The sequence below is a fragment of the Sceloporus undulatus genome, chromosome 9 (genome assembly GCF_019175285.1).
Source record: "Sceloporus undulatus isolate JIND9_A2432 ecotype Alabama chromosome 9, SceUnd_v1.1, whole genome shotgun sequence".
Lineage (NCBI taxonomy): Eukaryota > Metazoa > Chordata > Lepidosauria > Squamata > Phrynosomatidae > Sceloporus > Sceloporus undulatus.
This window is the reverse complement of record NC_056530.1, coordinates 12,067,055-12,092,105: the sequence shown is the minus strand read 5'-3', so window position 1 is coordinate 12,092,105 and position 25,051 is coordinate 12,067,055. Positions and strand designations below refer to the sequence as shown.

Below are 25,051 nucleotides of genomic sequence, written 5' to 3'. Positions count from 1 at the left end.
TTGGTACTGTAATTTGTCATAAGACAAGTTAACAGAGGAATTTCTATTTGAATCCACTGGTTTATATTTTAGACTTGAATAAGATAAAACACTTCCAAACCTCAATCATGTGAATAGCTGGGATGATAGCTGTAACATTCCTTGTACATTAACATGTACAAGGGGTGTGTATATATGCATGGATTGAGACAACATAAAGGTAGAAGAATATCCTGAAGATGACAAGTGATGTGATCATTAGACTGTAGACTGAAATCAGAGGATTGGTACTTACTATGAAGATTCTTCCTTGGCTGGAACAAAGGATGGGTTTGGACTGTGTTTAGGAATATGGGATTGCGGGTGAGTTTAATAAAAGACCACCACCTTAATGAGCAACTTGGCATTAACTTTATTCTATCTTCAGTATAATTTTAAGTACATAAGAAAGGTTTTATTTCCACAAGCCTCAGGAGAGAAGTACAAGTCACAGGACAGTTTCAAAATAAAAAGAGGAATTGCATATCTTCTGTTAAGTTTCTTTTTAGTGGAAAATAAACCTCATTAACTGGCAAAGAAGGAAATAAGATATGCTTATGCTATCCAAGACACTACGATTCAGGTGCACAGGTAGCTCCCTTTGGTGGGTCAGTACAGTACCATGCCTTTTGGCTTTGGCGCAACCACTGCAGCGCCATGCTTGCTAACACACACCAGACTTTCTGCAGAGAGGAAGAAGCCAAGCAACAAGGAAAAGGGACAGCTAGAGAAGGAAAGCTTCCCAGACTCTATTATACAATGTCAATAAGCTGATGAAATGACTGAACTTGTGCTTAGAAAGAATAAATACTTGACCCGGAATGGAGAACTTATCCCTCCTTAGAAAAAGAGATGGGTTCCAAAGGGAAAATAAACTGTCCTGGAAGACCGAACAATGTTGAGTTGCTCAGAAGAGGGACCCTTTGGGCACAACTTTCCCTTTAAAGGAGGCCTTAAATGGAAGTGGGTGAGTGGCAGCTTCCTAAGCTGCTGGACAGACTCCCTAAAAGGTTGGGGGAGGTCTGTTCTATGGTTGTCTTGTGGCACCTGTAACTGAGATGTCTCCCCCAACATCATGGCACAACACAGAATTTTACACTGAGCACACAGGAAGGAGAAAAAATAATCAGAGGGAAGGAGGAATGTGACACACCCCAGTCCTCTCAGCCTTTGGTCCAGCAAAGCCATTCCTTGAAACTTTTGTTTAAAAAACACCCCTGGTTAATTTAGTCAATTCCCTTGTACTTCCCTAAACCACACTTGCCATAGACACTTTCACATACACATTACTGGGGACTCCATACCCTGATACTCGTTCCAAGAGGGAGAGCGTTTCTTGCTTAAATGAAAGTAGTGGGGGAACAAAACACTTAGAAGCCAGCCACTGATAATGGCTTTGCTGATAATCAGCAAAAATGGGCAAGACAAAACCTGATTGGTGATGTGGTTTTGTCCAACCACGAGGAAAACATCCCACCTTCCTGTAGTTCCATAGATTGACAAAAATGATCCTGCCACCCTACCCCAAATCCCAGCCTGAGGTATTTTCAGTGAAGGAAGGTAGGCGAGTCTCTCAAGAAGACAGAAGCAGACTGAGAGCGGAAAAGGTACAGGAAATCTAAAAATCATCCCCAAGAAAGCTGATTTTGTCCCACAGTAATGGTGGGGCGAGGAGAGGGTGATTGAGTTGCCAGTTCAGTTTATCCGGCAATTTCTGTCACAGTGGTGACTAACTTCTTCCCGTTCCACAGCGTTTTGAACTGTTCAGGGATGGGAAACTCGTTCTGGGGAAATAAAACAGCAGAGTCAGTGCACTTCTGAAGAGAGGCACCTGGAGACAGCTATACAGCCTTCAAAGTCACTCTGGCCCTATGTATGTTAACTAAGGAGTCATATTTTAACATGTCTTCTACTGTCACAGGCTGTGGTGGACCAGACTAAGAACTCAGCAACTTTCCTCTCACAACAGAGACACAAATTGTTCAGATGAATGGCATGAAACTTCCAGTGAAGTGCTTCAGGAAGTTAAGGTTCCACTGATGGGTGAGAAACCTTGAACTCTCTAGGGCTTCTTCCATACCACACAATTATAGCACTGCAATTCCCCTTCAACTGTCATTCTATCCCATGAAATCCTGGGATTTACTGTTTTGGGGTATTTTAGAATTGTCAGTTGGAGAATTCTGGTGTCTGACTACAAACCCAGATTTCATATAAAATACAGTCATGGCAATTAACACTGAACCACAGTGCTGTAATTGTCCAATGTAAAGGGGCCTCAGATTGGATTCCCATAATTCCTTATCAAGCTAAGTAGGACTGATGTGCATTAGAAGTCCAGTGGGCCAAAAGATCTCCATCTGTCACTAAGATACCATGGCTAGATAAACTCCAGGCCAAGGGACAAAGTTGTGAAGAGATGTATTCAGTAGAGAAATCATGAAAAGTATTGGTCTGAAAAAGACATTGGGATCCAGTACCTATTCACTGAGTTTGACCTCTTGATTCCCAATCCCTCATCCTTGACATGGGGCAGGTGGATGTTGCTCCATACTACAGAAAAACTGCTTCCCCTATTATACCTGGACTTAACCAGTTCAGGTCCCTTTTACAACACAGATCTCCAGCCAGTTTCTGTTTCAGCAAGAGACTGGTGACTTTGACAACAAACTATCCCCAAAAATTCCCTTCTAGGTGTTAGTCTAATAGCCACCACCCACTTCTAAAAGCCATCGTCTCCCAATACTGAATCTCCAAGTGACCAGAAAGACTTACAAAGTCACCGCTGTCCGTGGGAACGAGAACGTTCATCTCTGAAGACTTGGCACTGACAATCTCGCAGTCTAAGGATTCCTTACTCAGGTAGACATGACAACCGTCTGTCTTGTTGATAGAAATGGTTGGCACTTTACCCATTACCTAGGAAGAAAGGCAAAGATGTCAAATTGTGACAGACACTACCACACCCGCAAGAAAGGAAACAGGAAAATTGGTTCTCCATGCCTTGATTAAAATCCCAGTTGGATGACATCAAATGTATTGAATATGGGACTACCTTGGAAGTGTGTCAGGAACTACCAACTACTACAGAAAACTACAGCTACTTTGCCAACCATAAGCCTACATCACCAAGAACTTCTGTTGCAGGACAGCTGGTGAATATGAAACTCTATAGATATTATGGCACTGCAATGACGATGTGAACTGTAGCCCAGCACCCTATGTATGGCCATATTTTCCCTGTCACTGTAATGAAGGGATTACAGAGTCCTCCCTCCATGGCAACAACTGCCATCTTCCATATTTGAGGGAGCCCTTCTCCCTCCCTGCTCTCACACTGAAGAATTTCTACTCTTCAAAAAGGCAGGGTGATGGATGTTATAACGCTGTGGGGAACCAAGGCCACGTTACCTGAACTTGAACATCCCGGCTGTTTATAATCTCTACGATTCCCACCACATCATCAAACACCAGACCCAGCTTCTTGCAATTATCTAAAATAAAAGGGGCACAAAAAGAACTACTGAAGGCATTTTTACTTTGTGTCTGTAACATGGCCATTCAGAAGGTAAACTTATGCACCTCTTACTTCAGCCATTAATTTGCTCACTGGACTTAAGCAAATCACTACAGTGGCATCCCCCTGAATTGTGGGGATTATAATTGGAAAAAAGAAGATTTAAGGACCTAAACAAAGAATCCGGCACATAAGATCACTAATATCAGCAGTCTAAAGATAAAAAAAACCTTATATTTTTGTGAATGCATTTGTGTGTGTGTGTGTGTGTGTGTGTGTATTATTTTTGCACTGTCAACAGTGTACAAAATAGGGTTAGTAATTATCTCCTTTATGGAAATGCAGCAGTAGCAGCAGCTAAACCATACCTCCTGTCATTGCTAAGGGGAGGGGGAACATTCACTAGAAACAAAGGCAAACCTACCCAGTGTAATGGAGTTGATCTTGCCTTTGATATGAAGTGTACTGTTCACACACTTATAGACGTAAGCCACTTGCTTCAGCTCTGTGTCACTGATCACCAAGTTGGAGGCATTCTCTTGGTTCTCCTAAAGGGAAAGAAAGGGCTGATCATTCTCCCTCTCTGCAAAGATGATCAGAAGGTGCAGATGAAGATCTAGGGCTACATTGAACTTAACAGTGTCCATCCAACATCTCTCCTCTCCCATTGGGACTGCAATGGTTCATCTATTTCTTAAAACTTTAGACCAACTGCAATTAACTGGGAAGCAGGCCTTAAAAGATAAATACTTCTAAAAATTGCAGATGCCAAATCTTCTTTAGCAATGGTGTCTATTATAACAATGTAAAGATCACCAAAAAACCCTTTAACAACCAACTAAATGTGCCATTTGCTTCAAAGGCATTTTGAAATACCATCCGTTACTAGACCAATTCATGAATAACAGACATAAGATTTATTTATGACAAGGCAACTATTTCATTAGACACTTTATTTATAACCTGCCCTTTTTTAGGAAATGGGATTAAGGCAATCTTTGGTCAGGTGTGGCCAAAGAACAACAGATATTATTTCTGTTTCAACTACAACTCTCAGAATTTACCAGCTAGCATGGCCAGTCTGAACAGGTAATATCTGGGGTGGTGTTCTAGCCTCCCAACACTCACCACTCTCCATTTCTTGCCTTCCAGCTCCAGCATGGGTGGTTCCTTCTTCGCAGGTGGTTTCTGAGAGGTGTTCAGAGCACCTGTCGGTTTTGGAGCTGTGAAGGGCTTTGGTCCTGTTCGCACTGGGCCCCCTTGGCTCTTCAGCGTCGGGTTCTTGTGGGTTTTCATGTCATCAGATACGTGCTTTAGGCCTAGGAGGGAAACAGGTCATTAACATCACTCTTCAAGATGCAACCAGCTGTAGAGACCAGTGACTGCTTCAAACCCAGTGCCATAAAAACAAGGTCTTGTTCTCAAGTTATCTTTGCAGCAAGAGGACTCTGCAATGGAGCTCCTTCTTATACCACTGAGGTAGCATGAAAAGCCTTAAATGTTGCCTCTTTCCATGCCAGAGCAGACCTGCGAGTCTTCCCTGACCACAAAAGCAACATCAGAATCAGACTACAAGAGCTCATTGTTGCAAGCTCTCTCTTCAACAACTTGCCCTGAACTAATCCATCTCCTGGTCAGGCTATAACACCCTTGCTGGCTCTTGATATGTTTGTACCCTTCTCCAGCCTGGTACCACTTAGTTTGATTTTACTCGACAGGGTCAATAAACAAGGCTTAAAAGCATCACTTTAAAAGAAAGTCAATAGTATGCTTGTAGCAGTAATTAATACTGGAGAACAAAAGGAACTGCCCTACACAATTTGAAGTATTCCAGAACATCCACTATGGTCCAAAATATATTGCAGAAACAATCCAGTTAGAGACTACTTTAAACGCCTTGGCTTACTTGCTAATTAGCTTACTTGCTGTTCACCGCTATGATCTTTGGAATAGCGGTATATAAATAAAACAATTATTATTATTAATTATTAATGTTAGGGAATTCTGGGAACTGTAGTTTTGTGAGACATTTAGGGGTTTCTTAGGCAAAGGATACTCAAGAGGTGGTTTTGCCAGTTCCTACCTCTGAAATTTAGTGTACAGCAGCTGGTATTCATTGGCAGTTTTCCATAAAAGTAATAACCAGGGCTGACCACATTAATATACCCTGGAAGAGTTAAGTGTATCATGGAAAAAGAGTACAAGCTGACCATAGGAATACTGTAGCATGTAAAGGCCTAACAAAGGCCCTTTATGTACAGCTATGTAAATAAAAGGTAAATAAATTCTTCACTACAGAGTGCTCAAACCATGTGCTTGACTGCACCAGTGAGGCTGGGAAGATGGATTCTGTCCATCCCAAACACCCCTATACATGTACACACTAAATGAACAAGTCAAAGAAATGACCCCAGACCATCAATGCCTCTATTTCTAATTTAAAAGGCTGAAATTCATGTTTCAAGTGGTTGTGCCTAGGCCACAGCCATTGGGCCCCTTGTTGTTGAGTTCACTTACCAGAAGTAATGGCTTCTCCCTGGTTGATCTGAGCAAAAAGAGCCGAACGGGACGCAGAGTCATCTGAGCCTGAACAGACAGGGGCAGGAGCGGGAGGGGGTGGAGGGCCAGGCGGTGGTGGTGGAGGGCTGCCATGAGGAGGAGGAGAAGGAGTCTGAGACCCGTTTTCATTGTCAGTGGGGATTGGTCCCTGAGGGGAAAGGGAAAAAAACATCCAGAATAAATTTTAAGAACTAATGGTAAGAGTCAAGAGTGTCTCCTGATAGCTTGAGGATTAACCCACAGCCTGTACTCACCGTTTTGCTCCAGGTCAAGCCAGTGGTGTGATACTCCTTAATGTACGCCTGCAGCTCTGTCCAGATGCTCAGATAGGCTTTCACCCAGTCCACATGCTTCTTATTGCTAGGAGAAAGAGGAGATGGGAAACTATGTGGTTGAGGTAAGAGAGATATTTGAAACGCTTGCTGCAACAGGAGCTTTAGATGACCTGCCCCCTAGTACGCAGCTGGAGCTTTTTTCACAAACTAACTCTTCAAACTTTCTGGCAAGGAAATCCAGCAATTCCCACCCCCGGCTTTATTCTACTTTGCCCTTTTCCAGTACAGTACACTTCCCATGCTGCTCTCACCCATCTATGGTTCAGTTAGCAGTGTTCCCATCTTTGCAATACCACTTTCCTTGAACCTTTCTCCTTCCTCCCCCCCCCCCCCCCCGGCAATCATCTTTTAACAGTGAAACATAATATCACTGGCAAATTTAATTAGCCCTGGATTATTAAACCCACCCAAGGTGGCCAAATCCCACTGAAGGGCATGGCAACTCCACAGTGCATACAGCAGTATTATCTGGCAATATGATTCTGGATCTATTTTTATGCCCTCCTTCTGTTTCTGTGTTGTTGGTACACAAACCATGTTACTTTAGGCATATTTGAGGCGTGAACTATACTTCCTCCTGAATTTCTGTTATCCTGTTCCTATACCCTCAAACAGCAAAGTTAAACTAAGGCCACAGAGAATTTGGGAGATGTTCATCAGTGCCTGACTAAATTTCAGGGCAACCCAAAGCGACCACCCAGCTATCCTAGCTGTCTGTAGTCTCCCATGGATTTTTAGAGCCAAGCATAACTTACACATCTTTATATTCCTTGAGGACCCGGTTGGTATAAAACGTGGCTGCGTCTGTCATTTCCTTCACGTAAGGGCCTGGTTTGGGAGCCTACAAGAAGAGAATGCACATTAGTTCACAAGCTCTCTGCTTGTCATCAAAATCCCACATTTGGAAGCAATCGCCTGAATTTAGGTTTAGGATCAGTATACAGAAGGTAAAAGTCAACGCTGAAGAGGGCTCCAAACCACTTTAGCAACTTCCAAACTTTAAATCAGTGTGTGTCTTTTTTTCAGGTGTTGCTGATGTGCAACCCATCATTCCTCATCACTGGAAGCTAAAGTGAATTTCCTGTCCTTTATACAAAATTACAACCCCTATGTTCCTTCAGGGAGTATCTAGATTTAACTGATGAGAAAGTGCAGCTGATCCTACCAGCACATCTTAATGAGCATCTTTAAGGCAGTCCTCTCACACTTTGCAAAAATGTAGAGGTTCAATATTACCTTGGGTGGAGAAGTGCCAACCTGGACAGAGAAGCTCTTAGAAATCCTTACCATGGCAACCCAACCTAGTGCAGGGATGCTCTCGCCAACTGCTGAAAGATGGTTGAAGAGTTTGCTGCCACGGTTCTTCTCCCGGAAATTCTGGACCACTTGGATCTGATCAGATATTGGCTTCAGTAGGGATGAAAAGTTGTTCTGAAAGAAAAATTTTGAGACTAAGTTGAACTATGTCAGAGTGACTTTATGCGCATTGAGTACCTCTTGCCTCCGTCCTTGTTTTATCATTAAATTGTCTACCTCACTTAGTCATTTGCCCAGCACAGTGTTCATGTATAAAAACTGAAAATGGATAACAGCCAAATTCATTACATTTTCTTCATCCAGGGAGCTCAGGATGGTGTATACATGAGCTGGGCAAATCTAGGGGGCTAGGGGATGAATTAGACCCTCAGGAGAGCTTGGACTGACACCCCCCATTGCTCCCCAAAACTAAATTCTTTTTTCTCCCAAATGCTCCCCAGGTGGCGTGGACGATTTTTCAACGTATTTTTAGCCCACTCAAGAGAGGAGAGGTCCTTTTTAAAATCAAGAAGTGACTGAAAGTCACTTTTGGTTTAATTCTGTGTTTCTTTTTCAAACATCTTCTTTGGACATACAAAAGCCCAGCCCAGCCCCCCCTCCCAATGTGGTGAAAATCCCCCAAGAGGGTATTTTGGGCCAAAAATATTTTATGAGATCTAGGGATCACAGAAACAGCCCACTGGCCGCACGTTGCCCACCCCTGGCGTGCACAGTTCTTTCCCCCATATCCCCCCTTTCTCTTTGCATCATGAGTGTGTTGGCAGGGACTTCAACACACTCCAGAAATGAAGCCCGCAGAACACTATCCATCACAATTCTGTATGAATCATAGTTCCCCTCTACTCAGGGCAGCCAGCAACTTGTGCAGAAACCATTCCTATATGGGAGGTATCTTTTGGAAAAAAGAATCTGGCTCCTTACCAACTTCCTTTTTTACAGCTAGCCCTTGAGCGCCACTTCTGAAATACTAAAGCGTTTTCCACACTTACCGCTGTGGGTTGCTGGCACTGAGATGCTGTCACCAGAAGAGCTCTTTCTGTCATCAACCCTGCATGGACCATGTCAGCCTTGAACGTTGGGCGAGATGGAAAACAACAGAAATGCAAAGAGTATATGAATGATTTGTTCACATGGGATGGCATTCAGCTGGCAAAAGGAACACTGACACACATGATATAGGCCTGCTTTCTCCTACTTGTTGCTACAGTTTATCACAGCTCTAAACAAACAAACAAACAAACAAACAAAAAACACTGAACTCTTAAAACTGTAAGTTAGTGATTTGATAAGCAGGACTTCCATATGAATCTGAGGCCTGCAGTAGGGATTTATGTGTTTTCTACAGTTCCCTCACATTACTGTAAAAACCTCCAGAACTGGTTTCCCCCAGGTCAAACTAACCAGTCCTAGTTCAGTTAGGCAGTGTGCCCTTTATTGCTGTTATGCACCTTCAAATCAACTCTAACTTACAGCTACACAAACATAGGGCTTTCTTGGCAAGAGCTATTCCAAGGATACTTGTCATTCATCACCTCTAAGGTTAACAGCTATGACTTGCCCAAGGTACCCCAACAGGTTTGCATGGCTGAGTGGGGATTGACCTGGCTGTTTGGACAAGAGTAGTAGTCTTGATTTTAAAAACATGGGCTAACAATTTGACATCTTATCAAATGCGTGTGGAAATTGGTGTTGAATTTGGGAGAGGGGAGATTTATGGATTCTCACTTAGTCACAGAACTCACCAAGGCAGTCCCCAGCTAGGTACATACACCAGGCCTAACATACCCCACATGATTATTGTGAGAATAAAATGGGGCAGCAAAGAGGAAAAATATGAGCTCCATCAAGGAAAGGCAGGATACGAATGCAAATAAATATTCCCCCAACAGTTTAGCAGCTGATTGTGAGCAATCTGGAAAAAGAAATGCTACCATTGGGAAGAAACCATGACAAGGCATTCTGAGCCTAAGGGATGGTGAGGGATTGAAGTCAAAGAATAGATAGTTTGGGTAGCTCTAAAAGGGATAGAGAGAACCAATGTGATGCAGTGGTTGTACTAAAACACTGCAAATCCAGAGTTCCAGTCCCCAGCTATGGAAACCCAATGAGTAACCTTGGGCAAGTCACACACTCTCAGCCACAGAGGAAGGCAAAGGCAAAACCCCTCTGAATAAATTCTGCCAGGAAAACCCCATGACAGGATTGCATTATGGTATCATAAGTCAGAAATAACTTGATGGCACAACAACAACTATAACCAATCCAGTGGCTCTGGAGCCATTCAAAGAACAAACATGAGTTGAAGCCTCCCATGACATGAACATATACAGAAGATAATACAGACTGCTGCATTCAACCAACTTCAGCCATGATTTCACTAGCTGGCTTTAGGAAAGCGACCATACTCAACTGCACTATGCTTAATATGGTAACATTGGCAGTAACACTGGCCTAACCTGCAGAGTTCTTTTTAAGGTTTACTCAGATTGTGAAGCCCTTTGAACAATCTCAAATGCTACATAAATAGCTAAGTATTATCTCCTGGTACTCAACTGTCAGTTTATGTTATCAGTCAGATAACAGGTAGGTCTAAATAAGGAGGGACAATGAATGGGATCAAAGTGACAAAGACTGGTGTGTGTGTCTGAAAAGAAAAGTGCAAAGGTCAGGAACCTTGGTGTGGAGGTGAAGGAAGGAGCAAGGGCCTACCACAAAGCTCTTGGAAAACAAATGGAGAAAGTGGTGAGGATGTCATGATCATAGGATAGAAACACTGCTATAGGTTTGTGTCTTCTGTAATTCTCCATACATTAAGTCTAAAAACACACTTTCAGGCATAAGGATAAGCCATTGCTGATGTACTGTAACAGTTGGGTGTGGGGTGCAAGCCGCTTTTTCAAGTATCAGCTCAGGAGTGAGTGTGAGGTTGAAATGGGGTAAGAAAGGCAGTATTTTCACAGCCTCTCACTGTCTATGATACAAATCCTACCTCTGTTGTTACTATTTGCTGTCAAGTCAGCTTTGACTTATATTGGTCCTATGAATGGGATACCATCAAATGCTTGATCAACAAGTCAGATTTTGTAAATTCACAGCTGTGGCTTCCTTGACCAATTCAGGTGGTCTTCATCTTTTCTTAGCCCTATTTGACATGGACACCATTATAATTATGGGGGTAATATACCTGGAGTGCTCTGGAACTTGCTATATAGAAGCTAAACATCAATGCTATTGATTTGGCAGCCATTGAAGGCATCTAAAAATTGACAGGCACCCAGTCAGTTCAGCTTACAGTCTGAGAGTGGACTGTAGCAAGTTCAACACCAAATCTAAAACCCTTCAAGCTTTAGGTGCTGCAGCTTGGTCTGTGGAGTCATTAGTTTCAAGCAAGCATACTTCTCCGCTTGGAAATGTCCTCTTTTTTCCCTCCAGAGAGCTGTGAGTGGTACATCCAAGCCATTGTGCATGTGGCGAGTTCATGTTTCCTCTCTTCTGCTATAGTCTCTGGCCAAACAAGTTTTACAAGACCTTTGAGGCACTGCCAAAAAATGCCAACCAAACAAAGACAATCTTGCAAAATGCATGAATTGAGACTTTTTGGAGAGGAAATGGGCACGTAATCCATTCTTCATTGTAACATCTCTGTTGTGTTTGTTTCAACTCTTTAGGGGAAAAATGCCCATAGCCTCAGATGGCAATTCTCCAAACTCTAGAGTTTTAGTGCCAGAACTGCATGTTTTGCCAAAATAGGAAACAGGAAGGAAGCCCAAGCCTTACGTGTTTTTGGACATCGCCGCCAATCTCTCTGCTTATTTTCACATATTCAGCTACTGGACCTGCCAAAAGAGCGTCAAAGGCTTGTACATACTCAGCTACTCCTGCAGGGGGAAGACAGAAAGCAGATGATGAGACTCCAGAGACAGCAGACACATTTGGACTGAAAAATTTGCAAATCATACTTGTGGTAAGCATCTTTCCCACCTCCTCCTTCACTCCCCATCATGCACACAAAAATACACATGTCCATGAACTTCTACAGGGTATTCTGGATTTATTACAATGATACCCATCAGCACCTGAGTCTTGGCTCTAATGAAATGAATACTTTTAGTGGTAAGCAGCTGGACTACAAAGGGGGCAACAGGGGCTACAATCACAGCTGATAGTACAGTTAGGCTATTCATGCCATGGGCTAGTGAGGAGGGCAATTCCCGTCCCTTTATTCCTATATCCAACCTAGTTTACACAAAGTTAGCTGCATATGCTGGCCACCCAGTTTGTTATTCGGGAGTAACAGGACAGAGGGTGCTCAGTCCAGACATCTTACCTTTCTGAGGGCTATCCCCACAGCCACCGTGAACGCTGGGACCATGAGACATCATCTCCAAGCGCCCCACTGCTCTTTCCAACCGTTCAACTAGGTTCTGCAGCTCTGTCATTTCTCAGCACCTGCAAAGTGTGATCACACATTAGGAAGAAAGCCAATGCAGTCAATACTCCAACAGATATGATCTACAGACAACCTGACAGCAAAGCAGGATTCTTGGCTGTCTTTTTGGAGAGAGGTTCCTGCAATGAACAGCCAAAAAGCCAGTGTGTACTGCTCAATAACAGTATTTATTACTTGAGCAAAATACTGACACCAGGTAAACAAAACAGAGTGGTTATATTTGGCTTATTCAATATAACCACTCTATTTGTTTACCTGATCTCATTATTTTGCTTGGAGTGCCACATGGGAACTACTGCCGCCAAATGAGTATCCAGGCTCCAAAGGCCCTGATCCCAACATCACAATAGTTTCCATTCTACAAGGATCCTATTGTGCATGGTGATGACTGGAAAGCTCTCATGCATATCTGGACAAATAAACCAGTTTCAGTTTTAGCTGCTTTAGTAATGACTTTGCTCATTGGAGAAACTCATACTGAGATCTATAAAGTATCATCAACAAAAGAGGCATAAGCCAATACTCACAATTATAGACAAAGGGGTAGAGACAAAGTCACAATGAATCCTATGCTCTACTTGAGGGAGCTAACCCCTGATTTTTCTAGCCCAGCATCCTGCTTCCATCTGTGGCTGGTGTTCTGCCCTGAAAGCTACTAGCAAAATGCCCTCTTCTCTCAGTTGAAGAATGAAGAGTTAGAAGAGACTGTGATGGGTACACAACAGGTAAGTAACCCACAAAGATGATCTTATTTCAAGGGAGAAGATAAAAGGCCCAAGAGCAAGGCATCTCAAGTGACCTGAAGCGAGGTACCATAAAGTGCCAGGGATTGGCATCAAGTGGCTTAAAGATGGGTACCAGCCCACAGACCACCACTTTGAGCAGCACTTTCACAGATAAGCTTAATATTAAAATCTAATCATAAAACAGGGTTGGGAAACATGCAGTCCTCCAAACAATGTTGAATTAGCGCCCACTAACCCACCCCACTCTCAATGCTGGCCAGGGGCTGATGGGAGTTGTAGTTCCACAGCATCTGGATAGCCATCCCTTCTGCAGCCCTGCCGTAAAGGTTTCCTCCAGGAACAGCCTGAGACAGCCACCGAGCTTACCTGAACCAAATTCTTCAAAAGCAACACCAGCTAGACAACGCCATCCTGTGCCAGCAGAGGCCAAATTAGCATGCCAGTCCTATGGCACACATGCCAAGCCAAGCAGCTGCCCAAGATGACGAACAATGCCACCCCTGTTTATGCTTTTGAACAAGACTTCATTTTCCAAGGAATGCCAAAGACAAGATTTCAACACACATGTTTTGTTAGCTGCCTCCTTCAGAGGAGCACAGAGCCAGGCCATAGCCTACTAAAACTGAGCCCATATACAATTCACCCACCCTCTCACTGCCCTTCAAACTAATGCTATGACAACACTGGGAGCCACTGACCAGCGACTTTCTAATCAGCTAAGTCATTTGCACAATGAATCACCGCCATCATTTGGAGCATGAATCACAGCCCTAGGCTGAGCAAAACTTCCTTATATTGCCTTAGAACTCCAAAGCGAAACCAGGAAACATAACTGGATGTAACTTGGGGCCTAAAAATACGGAGTAATGCATCTGGCTCTCTCCCTCCCTCACCTTAAATTGCAAAAAGATCAAACTACCTGCACAGCAAAACTGAAGGCACAGTCTCAATGTGGGTTGTGCAACCCCAGTACATTTGTCGCTACTTATTGGATGCCTTCAAGTTGACTCTGACTTACAGTGATCCCATCATCAGGTTGTCTTGGTAAAATTTATTCAGACGTTTGCCACTGCCTTCCTTTTAAGCTGAGAGAGTATGATATGCCCAGGATCATACAGTGGGTTTCCATGGCTGAGCAGAGAGTTGAACCCTGGCCTCCGGGTATTCTAGTCCAACACTTGAACCATTACAACATGCTGTCTCTGGTTAGACATTCAAGCAAATAGTGCAGCAGCCATTGGCTCAATAACACGGATGGTTTGGAAGTTTGAGCTGATCCACACTGACCTGCAATGTTAGTGGAGCAGCAATGCACTGGGATGCCAGCCCATGCCTCCTATGAGAATGTGTTGTGTGGAGATGCCACATGTTTAAGGCCAATGAAGCAAAGCATGAGATCAAGAGGTCAATGGAGATTAGAAAGCCTGGCAAGTTAAGCACTTTGTAACAAGGATTTCTGTTTGACATACTATTGAAAGATCAACAAGCGTCCACCCCATTCTGCCACTTTTAAGAAGACCCAGTAAGGAGACAACCAGAAACTGATGCAATGTGCTGCTTCCACTTACTACATCCCCAGACCTCAAAGAAGAGGAAGAGAACAACTTCCTTCCTGGAACAAGCACAACAATTCTTTAACTTCCCCTTTACAGAAAGGTACGCAGCCATTACTGAATGAAAAAGCTCACTCAGAAAGGTGGCTCCATCTTGCTTTAGCTTCCATGCAATCCTGACTTTTTCACAGAGAAGAGGAAAACCTCTTAGAGTTGCCTGAGTACATGAACAAAATGTGGAAAGAGCTCAATGATTTTCAACAAATTCCACAATCACTGCTTTTAAAGAGAGGAATCTTTTGTGAAAGTAAGGTGAATACGTAGTCTTCCACATTCGCTCAGAAACCAGTACACTTTCAGAAGCAAAGGAATCTCTCATTTGTCCCTCACAAAGCAGAAGGAACCGCATAACCATAGTTTATTTCTGCCTGTTCATGTGCTGCTGAGTCCTGCACACTGAAGTCAGCCTGGCAAGTTGCTGTTTAGAAACCTGCAATAGCGTCCCAACCCAGTTATCCTTTTGCTCAATGGACTCAGGCTCAATGATAAGCAAGCTGCTGTTGCTATACTTGTTTGAATTTTTGTAAACTGCCTTGACTGGGGAAAAGGTAGGATATAAATGGAGATGGTGGTGATGGTGATTTGTGACCCTTCTGTCTATTGCCTTTGTTTGGAGCACCCACCCCTTGCAGGGTCCTAAGCCCTCGCAAATGCCCACTCCTGCTTCATGATGTATGGCATTGGATCTCCCAGGGTTTCAACCAACCTTGCTCAGGTCAATCTGAAAATACTGTGAATTGACCTTTTGGTGCGCAATGGTACTGAGCTACAGCAAAGGGCTGACAGGTGTAGTGTTCTCTTCTCTAGCTGCACAAGCATCATGTGCATGTCATAGATTAGTACTGGGGGGGGGTGTTCCTTGTTATTTGCTGTGGTTTAGTTCCAAGACACACACACACAGTAGATGACAAAATCAAGTCCCATTAAATACAAAGGCGTAGTAAAATGGTGTCCCTTATATAAAATGGAAAATCAAGGTTTGCTATTTGGAATTTATACCTTTTGGGGGGGATATTTTCAAGCCATGGATGCTTGACTCTGTGGGTAAAAAATCCGCATCTGACATTGAGAAAATCCTGATTTGAATTTCTGTTGATGCCCAAACCTCAATGGATGACTCTGCGACAATTGTTCCCTCCGAATCCACTTACTCATGGGAGTGCTGAAAGGATAAAGTGTGCCTCCCACCTGATTTCCTGTGGTGAGAGAATAAGGTTCCAAATTCTATTACTTTATACCACAAGAGCCTAAAATAGCCATGTGTAGGCAGGCAGTTTGGTAAGATCTTTTTTCAAAGGCCATAACCATGTCAATTTTAGCAGCAGAGAGGTTTTCTTGCTTCAGGAATGGAGCTAGTGTAGAGGCTACAGTAAGAATGTTATAAAAACACGCAATATGGAAGGGCATTAGAATCAAGGTGATCATCAATTCTCCTTCATACTTCTCATAACTTTGTGAATATGAAGACAGTAAAAAGCATGCAGTCTTTCCTGTGTTTCTTCATCCATTTCATTAAACCAATTCCTAAGTGATTTCTGGTTAATGGAGCAGACAGAGGTGCCATTCTGCACTACTGGGCCCCGCTGCATTCCATATGGGTCTGATCGGATTAGAGCCCCATTACCCTCTGACTTGATTGTGTTTGAGATATGGGGATTACTGGCAACTTGAAAGCTCAGGCACAGAGCAGCTTCTAACCCTGAGGAATCTGACAAGCTGTTGCAAGCCTGCCTGCAGGGGAACATGGGGCTTCTTCAGAAGTGGGCTGCTATGAAAATAGTTCCTGAATACCAGGAAGCCTGTGCTTGTCTCTAGAACATCAGACTTCCCTAATCATCCCTTGTGGTTTGAGAGAACCACTTTGAAATACATGAGCACTGAGAGAATCAGAGGCTAGCTCTTAGACTACAGCTATGGATGATCCCAAATGCTCTTGTTGCTGTTGCTGTGTGTCTTCAACTCATTTCCAACTTATGGTGACCTTATCAGGGGGGTTTCTTGGCAAGATTTGTTCAGACAGGGGTTGACTTTGTCTTCCTCAGAGGTTGAGAGAGTGTGACTTCCCCAAGTTTACCCAGTGATTTTCCATAGCCAAAGAGGGATTTGAAGCCTGGTTTCCTAGAGTGCTAGCCCATCGCCCAAACTACTACATCACAATAGCTTTCTAAAAGGTCCTCCTTATGTTTAAAGGATATCAAATCTCAAATTCAACTTAATGGCTGGTGATGCAAGCTCTAGTAGGAGGCTAATCAATTTGTGAGGCATCTCTACACACAATATAGTAGAACCATGGTTTGTGCTAAGCAGCATCCAGAGAAAAAAATATGGTTAAGATCACAAAAGCACAATGAAATCTTGGCTTAATTTCATTGTTCTAAATGCTTCCCACATGTAAACACAGAAAGACATAAGTGAGACCTCTAAGTAGAGGACTGTAGGAACTACCTTTGGTGGAGTTAATATCTAGCCATGATTAATACAAACCACTGTTTGTAAACACTTCAAGATAATGGTTTCATATTCGAGTTTGAGGCCAGTCCCTAAAGATAACTAAGAAATGTCATAGAAAAAAAAAAGAACTATGTTAAAAGTAAAAAGGTTTAATACAGCATTGTTTAAAGGTTTAATACAGCATCGATCTCCTATTTTATTCTCAGCAATGCTTCCATGTTACATATTTATCAGCCCTTTCCGTCTCTATACTAACTGCCAAGTGGTTCCAAAACACTTAGATGTCTTTCAAGTACTTATTACAAGAGATAGCAAAGCAAGATCTTTTTAAAGGACTTCAGTTCTTATATATTTTGTTGCAAAAACTATTACAACTCAGACTAGTAATGTCTCCTGCAGGAATCTGAGAGCCTCAGGGCGAGGAGCGGTCAAGCAAGTCGGATTCCAATTTTTGTCACTGCAGCGTTTAGAAGAAACACTTAAAATCATCCAAGTTGTTCTGCTAAATCTCTCAAACACACAACCGTGGCGCACACACAGATGGTCAGGAGTATTTTAGACCTTAAGAGGTGATGTTATAGCCATGTTTAAATACTTGAAATGATGTCGTATTGAAAAAGGAGCATGCTTGTTTTCTGCTGCTCCAGAGATTGCAACATGGAGCAATGTGCTTAAGCTGCAGGAAAAGAGATTCCATGTAAACATTAGGAAGAACTTCCTGATGGCAAGAGCTGTTTGACAGTGGAAGATGTGGCCTCGGAGGATGGTGAAGTCTTCTTCTTTGGAGATTTTTAAACATAGGCTGGATGGTCATCTGTTGGGAAGGCTTTGATGGTGTCTTCCTGCATGGGAGAATGGGGCTGGACTGGATGGTCCCTGTGGTCTCTTCCAGCTTTATTATTCTAACTATCATCCTTATCCAAAAACACAAGTGCTACAGGCATGCTCCTCCTTTCCCAGGAGTGAACTATCACAAAATATCCCAAGGAGGCCCAAACCCACAGACTACCTCTGCTTCAATTATATCCTCTTTAAGCAAAGACCATCACATACACACCTTGGTCTAAAAACAGAAACTAAAAAACACATTTATCTGACAAAGATGTGAGATGCAGAAAGAAGGAATGGTGGAGAAACAGGAGGACTGTGAGATGAAACTAAACCTCAGAGGGAGGTGAGGTGGGAACATCTGAACAGCGTAAGGATGCCATTACTTGAACCTTCCTTTTGTCACTTCAGTGTCAAAGCCATATGCTATACTGGAGCTGGCAACTTGAGACAAGATTCAGATAACAAGTTAGCCTCTCCACTTCAATTTGCTTGAAGTGACCATGCAACATACAGTACTTCTCAGCAATGCACCTCCGAAGTGGGATATTCAGTCATATTTATTTAAAACAGTGGATAAGCATCATTGGTGGCCAATGTGTGGCCCTTTGAATGCTGCTGGACTGGAAGCCTCATCAGCCCTAGACATGAGGAATGATGGGAGTTGCAGGTCATCAACTGCAGAGCCAGAAGTTGCTTATTCTTGATATACATGTTGCTTTACCCAGGAACCTTATTTTAAAGAACAAAGAGAAATCCTTGTTTCAAGGAACTTACCATCTAAAGTTTTGCCATGGCAGAAACCACAATTTCTCCAACAGGAGAACCATCTTCTTCTGGAAACTTTATTCTCATGGCCTACAATTTAGTGTTATACTTGAACCCTCAAGGGTAGTTAATCTTAATTTTGGTTTCTGGAGCCAGTTGCACAAGCTGATGTTTGGTTATTTTAACAAACCGTAACTACGATTAAGGTGAAGGTAAAGGTTTTCCCTTGATACAAATGTCTAGTCATAACCGACTGTAGGGGCTGATTAACTATGATTAACCATTGTGTTAATGGTTGACAGAGCATGAATGACACAACAAGCTAAGGTCAATCCAAAAATGGAAATACATGATCCCAAGCCCTTCCCCACGGCTGCCGAGGGAGCCTAGCCCTACTTCAATGGCTTCCTGAGACATCCATACATAGTCAGGGATAGAGAAGGAGGAGTGAGAGGGAGAAAGAGAGATGCATACGTAAGAAGGGAGGAGGAGAAGGTAATACAGTGCAGAGGCAACTCTGATTTAGTTATAAATTCTCTGGACTAGTTTCAACTAGGGATAGAGACTGAGAACTTAAATCCTTTATGGAAAAGGAATGTTTTCATAGTAGATGTGAAGAGAAAAGGGGTAGACTGCAGTTGCAGGATAACGTTTCCAGGCACACAAAGCCACAAGAAAATGGAGCTATTTCAAGGAGGCATGGGCAGAACAGCTTTAGTAAATGGGTTCCACAGAAATCTGCAGAAACTGTCCTACTTTGCAGGGGACAAAAGTAGTCTATAGCGCTGGGACTATTATTTCTTTATAAGACTCACTGCACATCCTCTCCCCAAGAAGTAGCAAAACACGTGGGTCCCTTTTATTTCCTTTTAACAGCGCTGTGAAGTAAGTCACACTGAGAGCGCATCCACGTTGCAGAATTAATGCCACTTGACACTGCTCTAACTGCCATGGCTCAATGCAATGGGATTCTAGGACTTGCAGTCGGTTGTGACACCAGATTTCTGTGACAGAGAAGGCCAAATGTCTCACTAAACTGCAATTCCCAGAATCCCATAGCTTTAAAGTGGTGAGGAACTCGTTTATCTCTACAGCGTGGATGCAGCCTGAGAGCTTGATGTTTGTGGGATACAAACAGAAAGCAAGCTCAGCCATAAAGGGTCTTGCAGGAGCATGCAAAATTAAGCTGCAAACACATAAAGACAGCAAAACATATCAAAAGCCTATTGCATGTAGGTTATACATGAAACATTTCAGCTATTCCAGCACTTGAAAGACCTCTGAGATTTTGGAAAGAGCTGCCCAGACAAGCCTGTCTGAGGAGTGAGATCTAATGTGGGGAGCCACTACAGAGAAGGCTCAAGCCTTGGCCACTCTCTTCTGAGCTTGTCTTCCGCCGATCTCACGATGTAGTGGATCACTGAGACCGGATTACCTGTGGTCCAAGTCCAATTTGTTCTCCGCCAAGTATCCCTTCCGAGAACAGAATGCAAAAACATTCACATGAAAAGATTCCACTCTGACACATTACGAAAACATTTTGCAGAGAGCTGCACTATCGCTTGCTGCCAAACGTTAATCAGGGAAGTTGTCAGAAAGAGGCTTGGGACTGTTTCCTGTTTAACGGAGCACATCTGGAAGCAAAGCTCTTCAGGTTCAGCTTGGGAATAGTTGCTGCTTCTCAAGCATTTCAGTTACTGGCTTTCACTCGGGTCTGTTACGTACGTCTAGTCAAGAAAAAGAAACAAATACCGCTTCCCTTTTTTGCCCCTTCTTTCTAACTGTAGAAAGCATCCATCTCACGCAACTCATGACTTGGTAGAAACAGGTCTTCTTGCAACAGCTCCAAAGTCACTGGGATGAACAACATTTGACTACCAAAGCTGTATAGCAACAGACAGAAGAAGGCTGCCACATCTGTGAGGATGCAGCACCTGCTCCAAAGCTGAGAATTCAATAGCAATAGCAATTACATTTAACACAGCTGCCTTGCTGGACCAGACCTAGGGCCAGGTAACCCAGCATTCTGTTTCAACAGACGCAAAACATATGGCATCAGGCATCTCACAACCAGGCTATGACTGAAAACCTTCCCCTCTCCTGCGTTGTATTCAATATCTGACCCTCATGTATACCATCTCTGGGCATCTAAGTTCCACATAGCTATCACAGATAACAGACCACATTCTCCAGATAACTGTTTCTTCAAATTCTAAAGTTATGAAGATTACTATGTGCGCGCGCATGCACACCTTCAGGTTGCCTGTTAACTTATGGCGACCCCATGAATTTCGTAGGGTTTGCTTAGGCAAGGAATATTCAGAAGTGTTTTTGCCAATGCCTTCCTTGGAAATGGGGCCTATACCATCTGGCATTTGTTGGTGGCCTTCAGTCCAAGTACTAACCAGGGATGACCCTGCTTAGCTACCAATATCAGCCAGGATCTGTTATTTAGGTCCTGTCATTAAATCTGGTGGAAGGGATTGTCATAACTTAGCTGTACCATTCTCATAAATAAAGCCATAAAGCAGTGATGGTGAACCTTTTAGAGGCCAAGTGCCCAAAGTGCAACCCAAAACCCACTTATTTATTGCAAAGTGCCATGTCCCTCTGGCTTTCTAGTAACAAACTCTGGCAAACTCTGTGCTGGGATGATGGCACATATGCCCACAGAGAGGGCTCTGAGTGCCACCTCTGGCACATGTGCCAAAGGTTTGCCATCACTGCCATAAAGGTTCGCAACCTTTAAAATTTTTGCTCAGTAATAAAAATCAACCTCTAGCATGTAAAGTGGCAAAACATTATGGTCCAAAACACACTGCAGAAATAATCCAGTTTGAGACTTGGCTTCTGGGAAATGTAGTTTTGTGAAACATTGAGCCATCTTGTCAGTGAGCTCTGGTGCCACAATAAACTACAATTTCCAGGATGCCCTAGCACTGAGCCAGGGCAGATAGAGCGGTCTCAAACTGGATAATTTCTGCAGTGTGTTTTGGATCTATGTCCGCCTTTCTAATAGTCCAATATATTTCTGTCCTCTCTGAGAAAAGACTTTCCTTCCTGTGACTGGCATGGAAAGGAAGGTATATAGCATTCTGACTCCCCTCCACTCCACTGTCACCTTTGACTATGAGGTACGTAGTTAACAGTGTTATCTATATATACTTTATGTCTACACCAAGATGAGTATGACTGCATATTATTTTTTACATTGACAGTACTATACATCTTTGCCTTTCCTCCTAGGAGCTCAAGCCAACATCTATGGTGAATGTCCTTCCTTTAACCAAACACGCCACACCATAATTAACAGTTCTTCTCAACTACAGACATGGCACCCAGAACATTACACACATTACCCCCAAAGCTCAGGAGGGGTGAAGGTAGCCTTCTGCAGTGCAAAACTAATTCTTATTAGGAGGATTAGCAATAGTATTATGCTAATGCTAGTAAATGCATGTTATGCTCTTCAATCACAGAAATGGACGACTTATGATCTGCAAACCATGAGGAGCATGTAGATTTATGTCATGTAGTAAAGGGGCTATCATTAGCCACCTCACTTATAGGCACAGACATTCCTTCAAGCCAAAGTCAGCCCACATATAACCACTATGACCATGAGTAGGAACTATTTCCCGTCCAATTTCCAAACTATTCCTAACCCTGGCCCTGTTCAGACTGTCACGTCGCTTTAACCCCGTAATTAAAGAACCAACATTTTCCTTGGAAAGGACATACACGCTTCTGTCTTCTCCGAACATCCTCCCCCGGCTGCTATCTCCACGGCAGGCTAACCTACCCATCCACCACCACCTCTTCAATTCGCTCTGACAACTGCACAACAGTCAAAGAAACAAGATCCCAAGATGAATCTTAGACGTCTATCCTTGTCAGCAGCTGACAATTACTATTACAATACCTGCTGTAAGACTGGCCTTCTTCTCCCAGGGCACAAAATCTCCTTTTTAATGGTTCTTTGCAACACATATTTGCAAACCTTCAGCCCACTTACTATGTAGGCTAGTCCTCCTAATCTACTGGACTGAGTGCAGGATAAGAGTCTCTTACTAGAGATGCTCCTCATTCAATACATAGGTTTCGTCTCCTACAGAAAGTCACGTTGTACCTTCCATGCTGCCATAAGCTGCCATGTTAATGTTTTAGGCTCCAACAGCCCTAGGTATCCTAAAACCAGTGTATGAAAAATACTCTGTTCTAGCCAAACCATTTGTTAGCTGTGATAAGGTGCTAATTCCTGACTATTGGCCAAGCTGGCTGGGACTTCTGGGATTTGAGGTTCAAAACACTCGGAGGACCAAAGTTTGGGAACCAATGTTCTAATAGATGCACAGTACAGACTGGACAATATATGCAGTCCCTTTAAAACAAGATGATTTTTACCCTTGAGAAAGCCTCATACACTGTCAGAAGATTTCGTCGTTGTTGAAAACTCTGTCCATGTTTTTGGCACATCATTGGTACATTGGTCTTAAATCGTTGTGTTTAGGCAGCACTAACTGGTGCAGAACGCATGAGAAAGGTTATCTGTGCATCCAGTTGCGTCTGTGCGTTATGAGCCTTCAAGGGTGACCCTAAAGCGAAGCTATTGTGGCGGTTTTTCGACAAGATTTGTTAAGAGGAGGTTTGGTATTGCCTTCCCCTGAGGCTGAGAGAGTGTGACTCGCCCAAGATCACCAAGTGGGTTTCAATGGCTAGGTTTCCAACTTAAGACAACCGTATTGTGGGGCTTCCTTGGCAAGGTTTCTTAAGAGGAGGTTTGCCCTTGCCTTCCCCTGAGGCTGAGGGAGTGTGACTTGCCCATCCAGTGGGTTTCATGGCCCAGCTGGGAATCAAACCCTAGTCTCCAGAGCCACAGTCCAACACTCAAAGCACTACTGGCTCTCTGGACATCCAGATACTTCCAAATGAAAGGAAAACCTCTGCAGCACTCGGAGGCTGGCTGTGCCATCCAAGCCTCCTGACACAGCAGTTCTGAGGCCGCAAGGCAACACACGGTGGAGCCGAAAACCACCCTGGAAATATTGAATATCCCTCCCTGCTTGTAGTCAAGCCCATACTAGAGGCTGCATCTACACTGCGGAATTAATGAAGTTTGACACTGCTTTAATTACCAGGGCTCCAGGCGATGAACCCTGGGGTGGGTAGTTTGCTGAGATATTTAGGCCTGTTACAGACTGCCCAAATAAAGCTGCTTCGGGTCTCTTTGGAGGTATGCTGTTTAAATGATGCATGCATCCCAAGAATCCAGAAGCTGCACCAAAGCTGCACTCCAGTGCTTAGGAATGGAGTGTGGCTTTGGCGCGACCTCCAGACTCTTAGGACCCATGCATCATTTAAATAGCATACCTCCAAAGAGACCCAAAGCAGCATTATTTTGGCAGTCTGTAACAGGCCTTAGTCTCCTTTGCCAGGGAACAGTGAGGCCACAAGGATCTACAAGTCCCAGAGTTTTGTAGCCTTGAGTCACGGCAAACTGGATTGTTTCTGCAGTACGGGTTCTGGCAAACGGGGTTTGTGTGTGTGTCCATCCAAGGAACTACAAATCCCAGGATTCTTTGGCATGGAGCCACAGAGCGCAGGTTAAACCCATAGGGTTTGTGTTGCCAAACTGCTTCTCCAGCACAGATTCTGGCAGACCAGAGAGCCAATCTCTCCTCAGCCATGAGCCTGGACAAGCCACACTCTCTCAGCTTCCTTTGCGATCCCAGGATTCCATAGGATGGAGCCACGGCCATTCGATAACCAACCTGGGTTATTTCTGCAGTGCGGAGGCAGCCTCGGATAGCAGGCCACAGAGAAGCATAGAGCTGGAAGAGACCTTCAAGGGCCATCCAGCCCAACCACATTCTGCCATGCAGGAACTCGCAGTCAAAGCACCCCTGACAGAGCGCTTTCCTTGTCATTTCAAGGGGGAAGCCTAGAGGCTGCATCTACACTGCAGAATTGGTGCAGTTTGACACTGCTTTAATTACCAGGGCTCCATGTCTATGGAATCCTGGGATTTGTAGTACCTTGGACCCTCCCCTTTGCCAGAAGCTGTATTTATTATTATTATTGTTATTATTATTATATTGCAGAAACAATCCTGCTTGGGGTTGTTTTAACTGCTACGGAATCCTGGGATTTGTAGTCCGTCGTGGCACCAGAGCTCTAGTAAAGGGAAGGCTCGCAGAACTACAAATCCCAGAATCCCACTGCAGAAAGAATTAGACGCAGCCTCCAATCTTCCTCCCTCGAGAGGGATGCCAAGCGTATGCGAAACGAGAAGAAACATGGTTCCAGGGCCTCCTTACCTCGCCCAGCGCTTCTCCTCGCCTTCGCCTCCCGGCTCCTCCACTTCCGCCTGGAGACGCCCAGCAACCCTCACAGCTCCACTTCCGGCCTCACACCGGAAATACGCTCGAAGGAGCGAGTGGCTGCGGTAG

The 25,051-nt window shown here is 43.7% G+C and overlaps 1 protein-coding gene across 2 annotated transcripts; it reads right to left on the bottom strand.

Annotated features, from left to right (window-relative positions):
* Positions 1-367: 367 nt before the first annotated feature.
* On the bottom strand, positions 368-25,051 carry CAP1 (cyclase associated actin cytoskeleton regulatory protein 1). 2 transcript variants are annotated; one of them, XM_042439682.1, is made up of 13 exons: positions 24,920-25,051; positions 12,074-12,195; positions 11,524-11,624; positions 8,736-8,813; positions 7,717-7,860; positions 7,185-7,270; positions 6,349-6,454; positions 6,053-6,242; positions 4,664-4,854; positions 3,960-4,083; positions 3,430-3,512; positions 2,794-2,937; positions 368-1,802 (listed from the first exon to the last, which is right to left on the bottom strand). In XM_042439682.1, exons 2-13 carry the CDS (start codon positions 12,183-12,185, stop codon positions 1,719-1,721), a joined length of 1,443 nt encoding a protein of 480 aa, XP_042295616.1. In that variant the 5' UTR covers positions 12,186-12,195; positions 24,920-25,051; the 3' UTR covers positions 368-1,718. The 2 variants fall into 2 exon arrangements, with proteins under 2 accessions (XP_042295616.1, XP_042295617.1); XM_042439683.1 differs by lacking the exon at positions 24,920-25,051 and adding an exon at positions 13,309-13,457.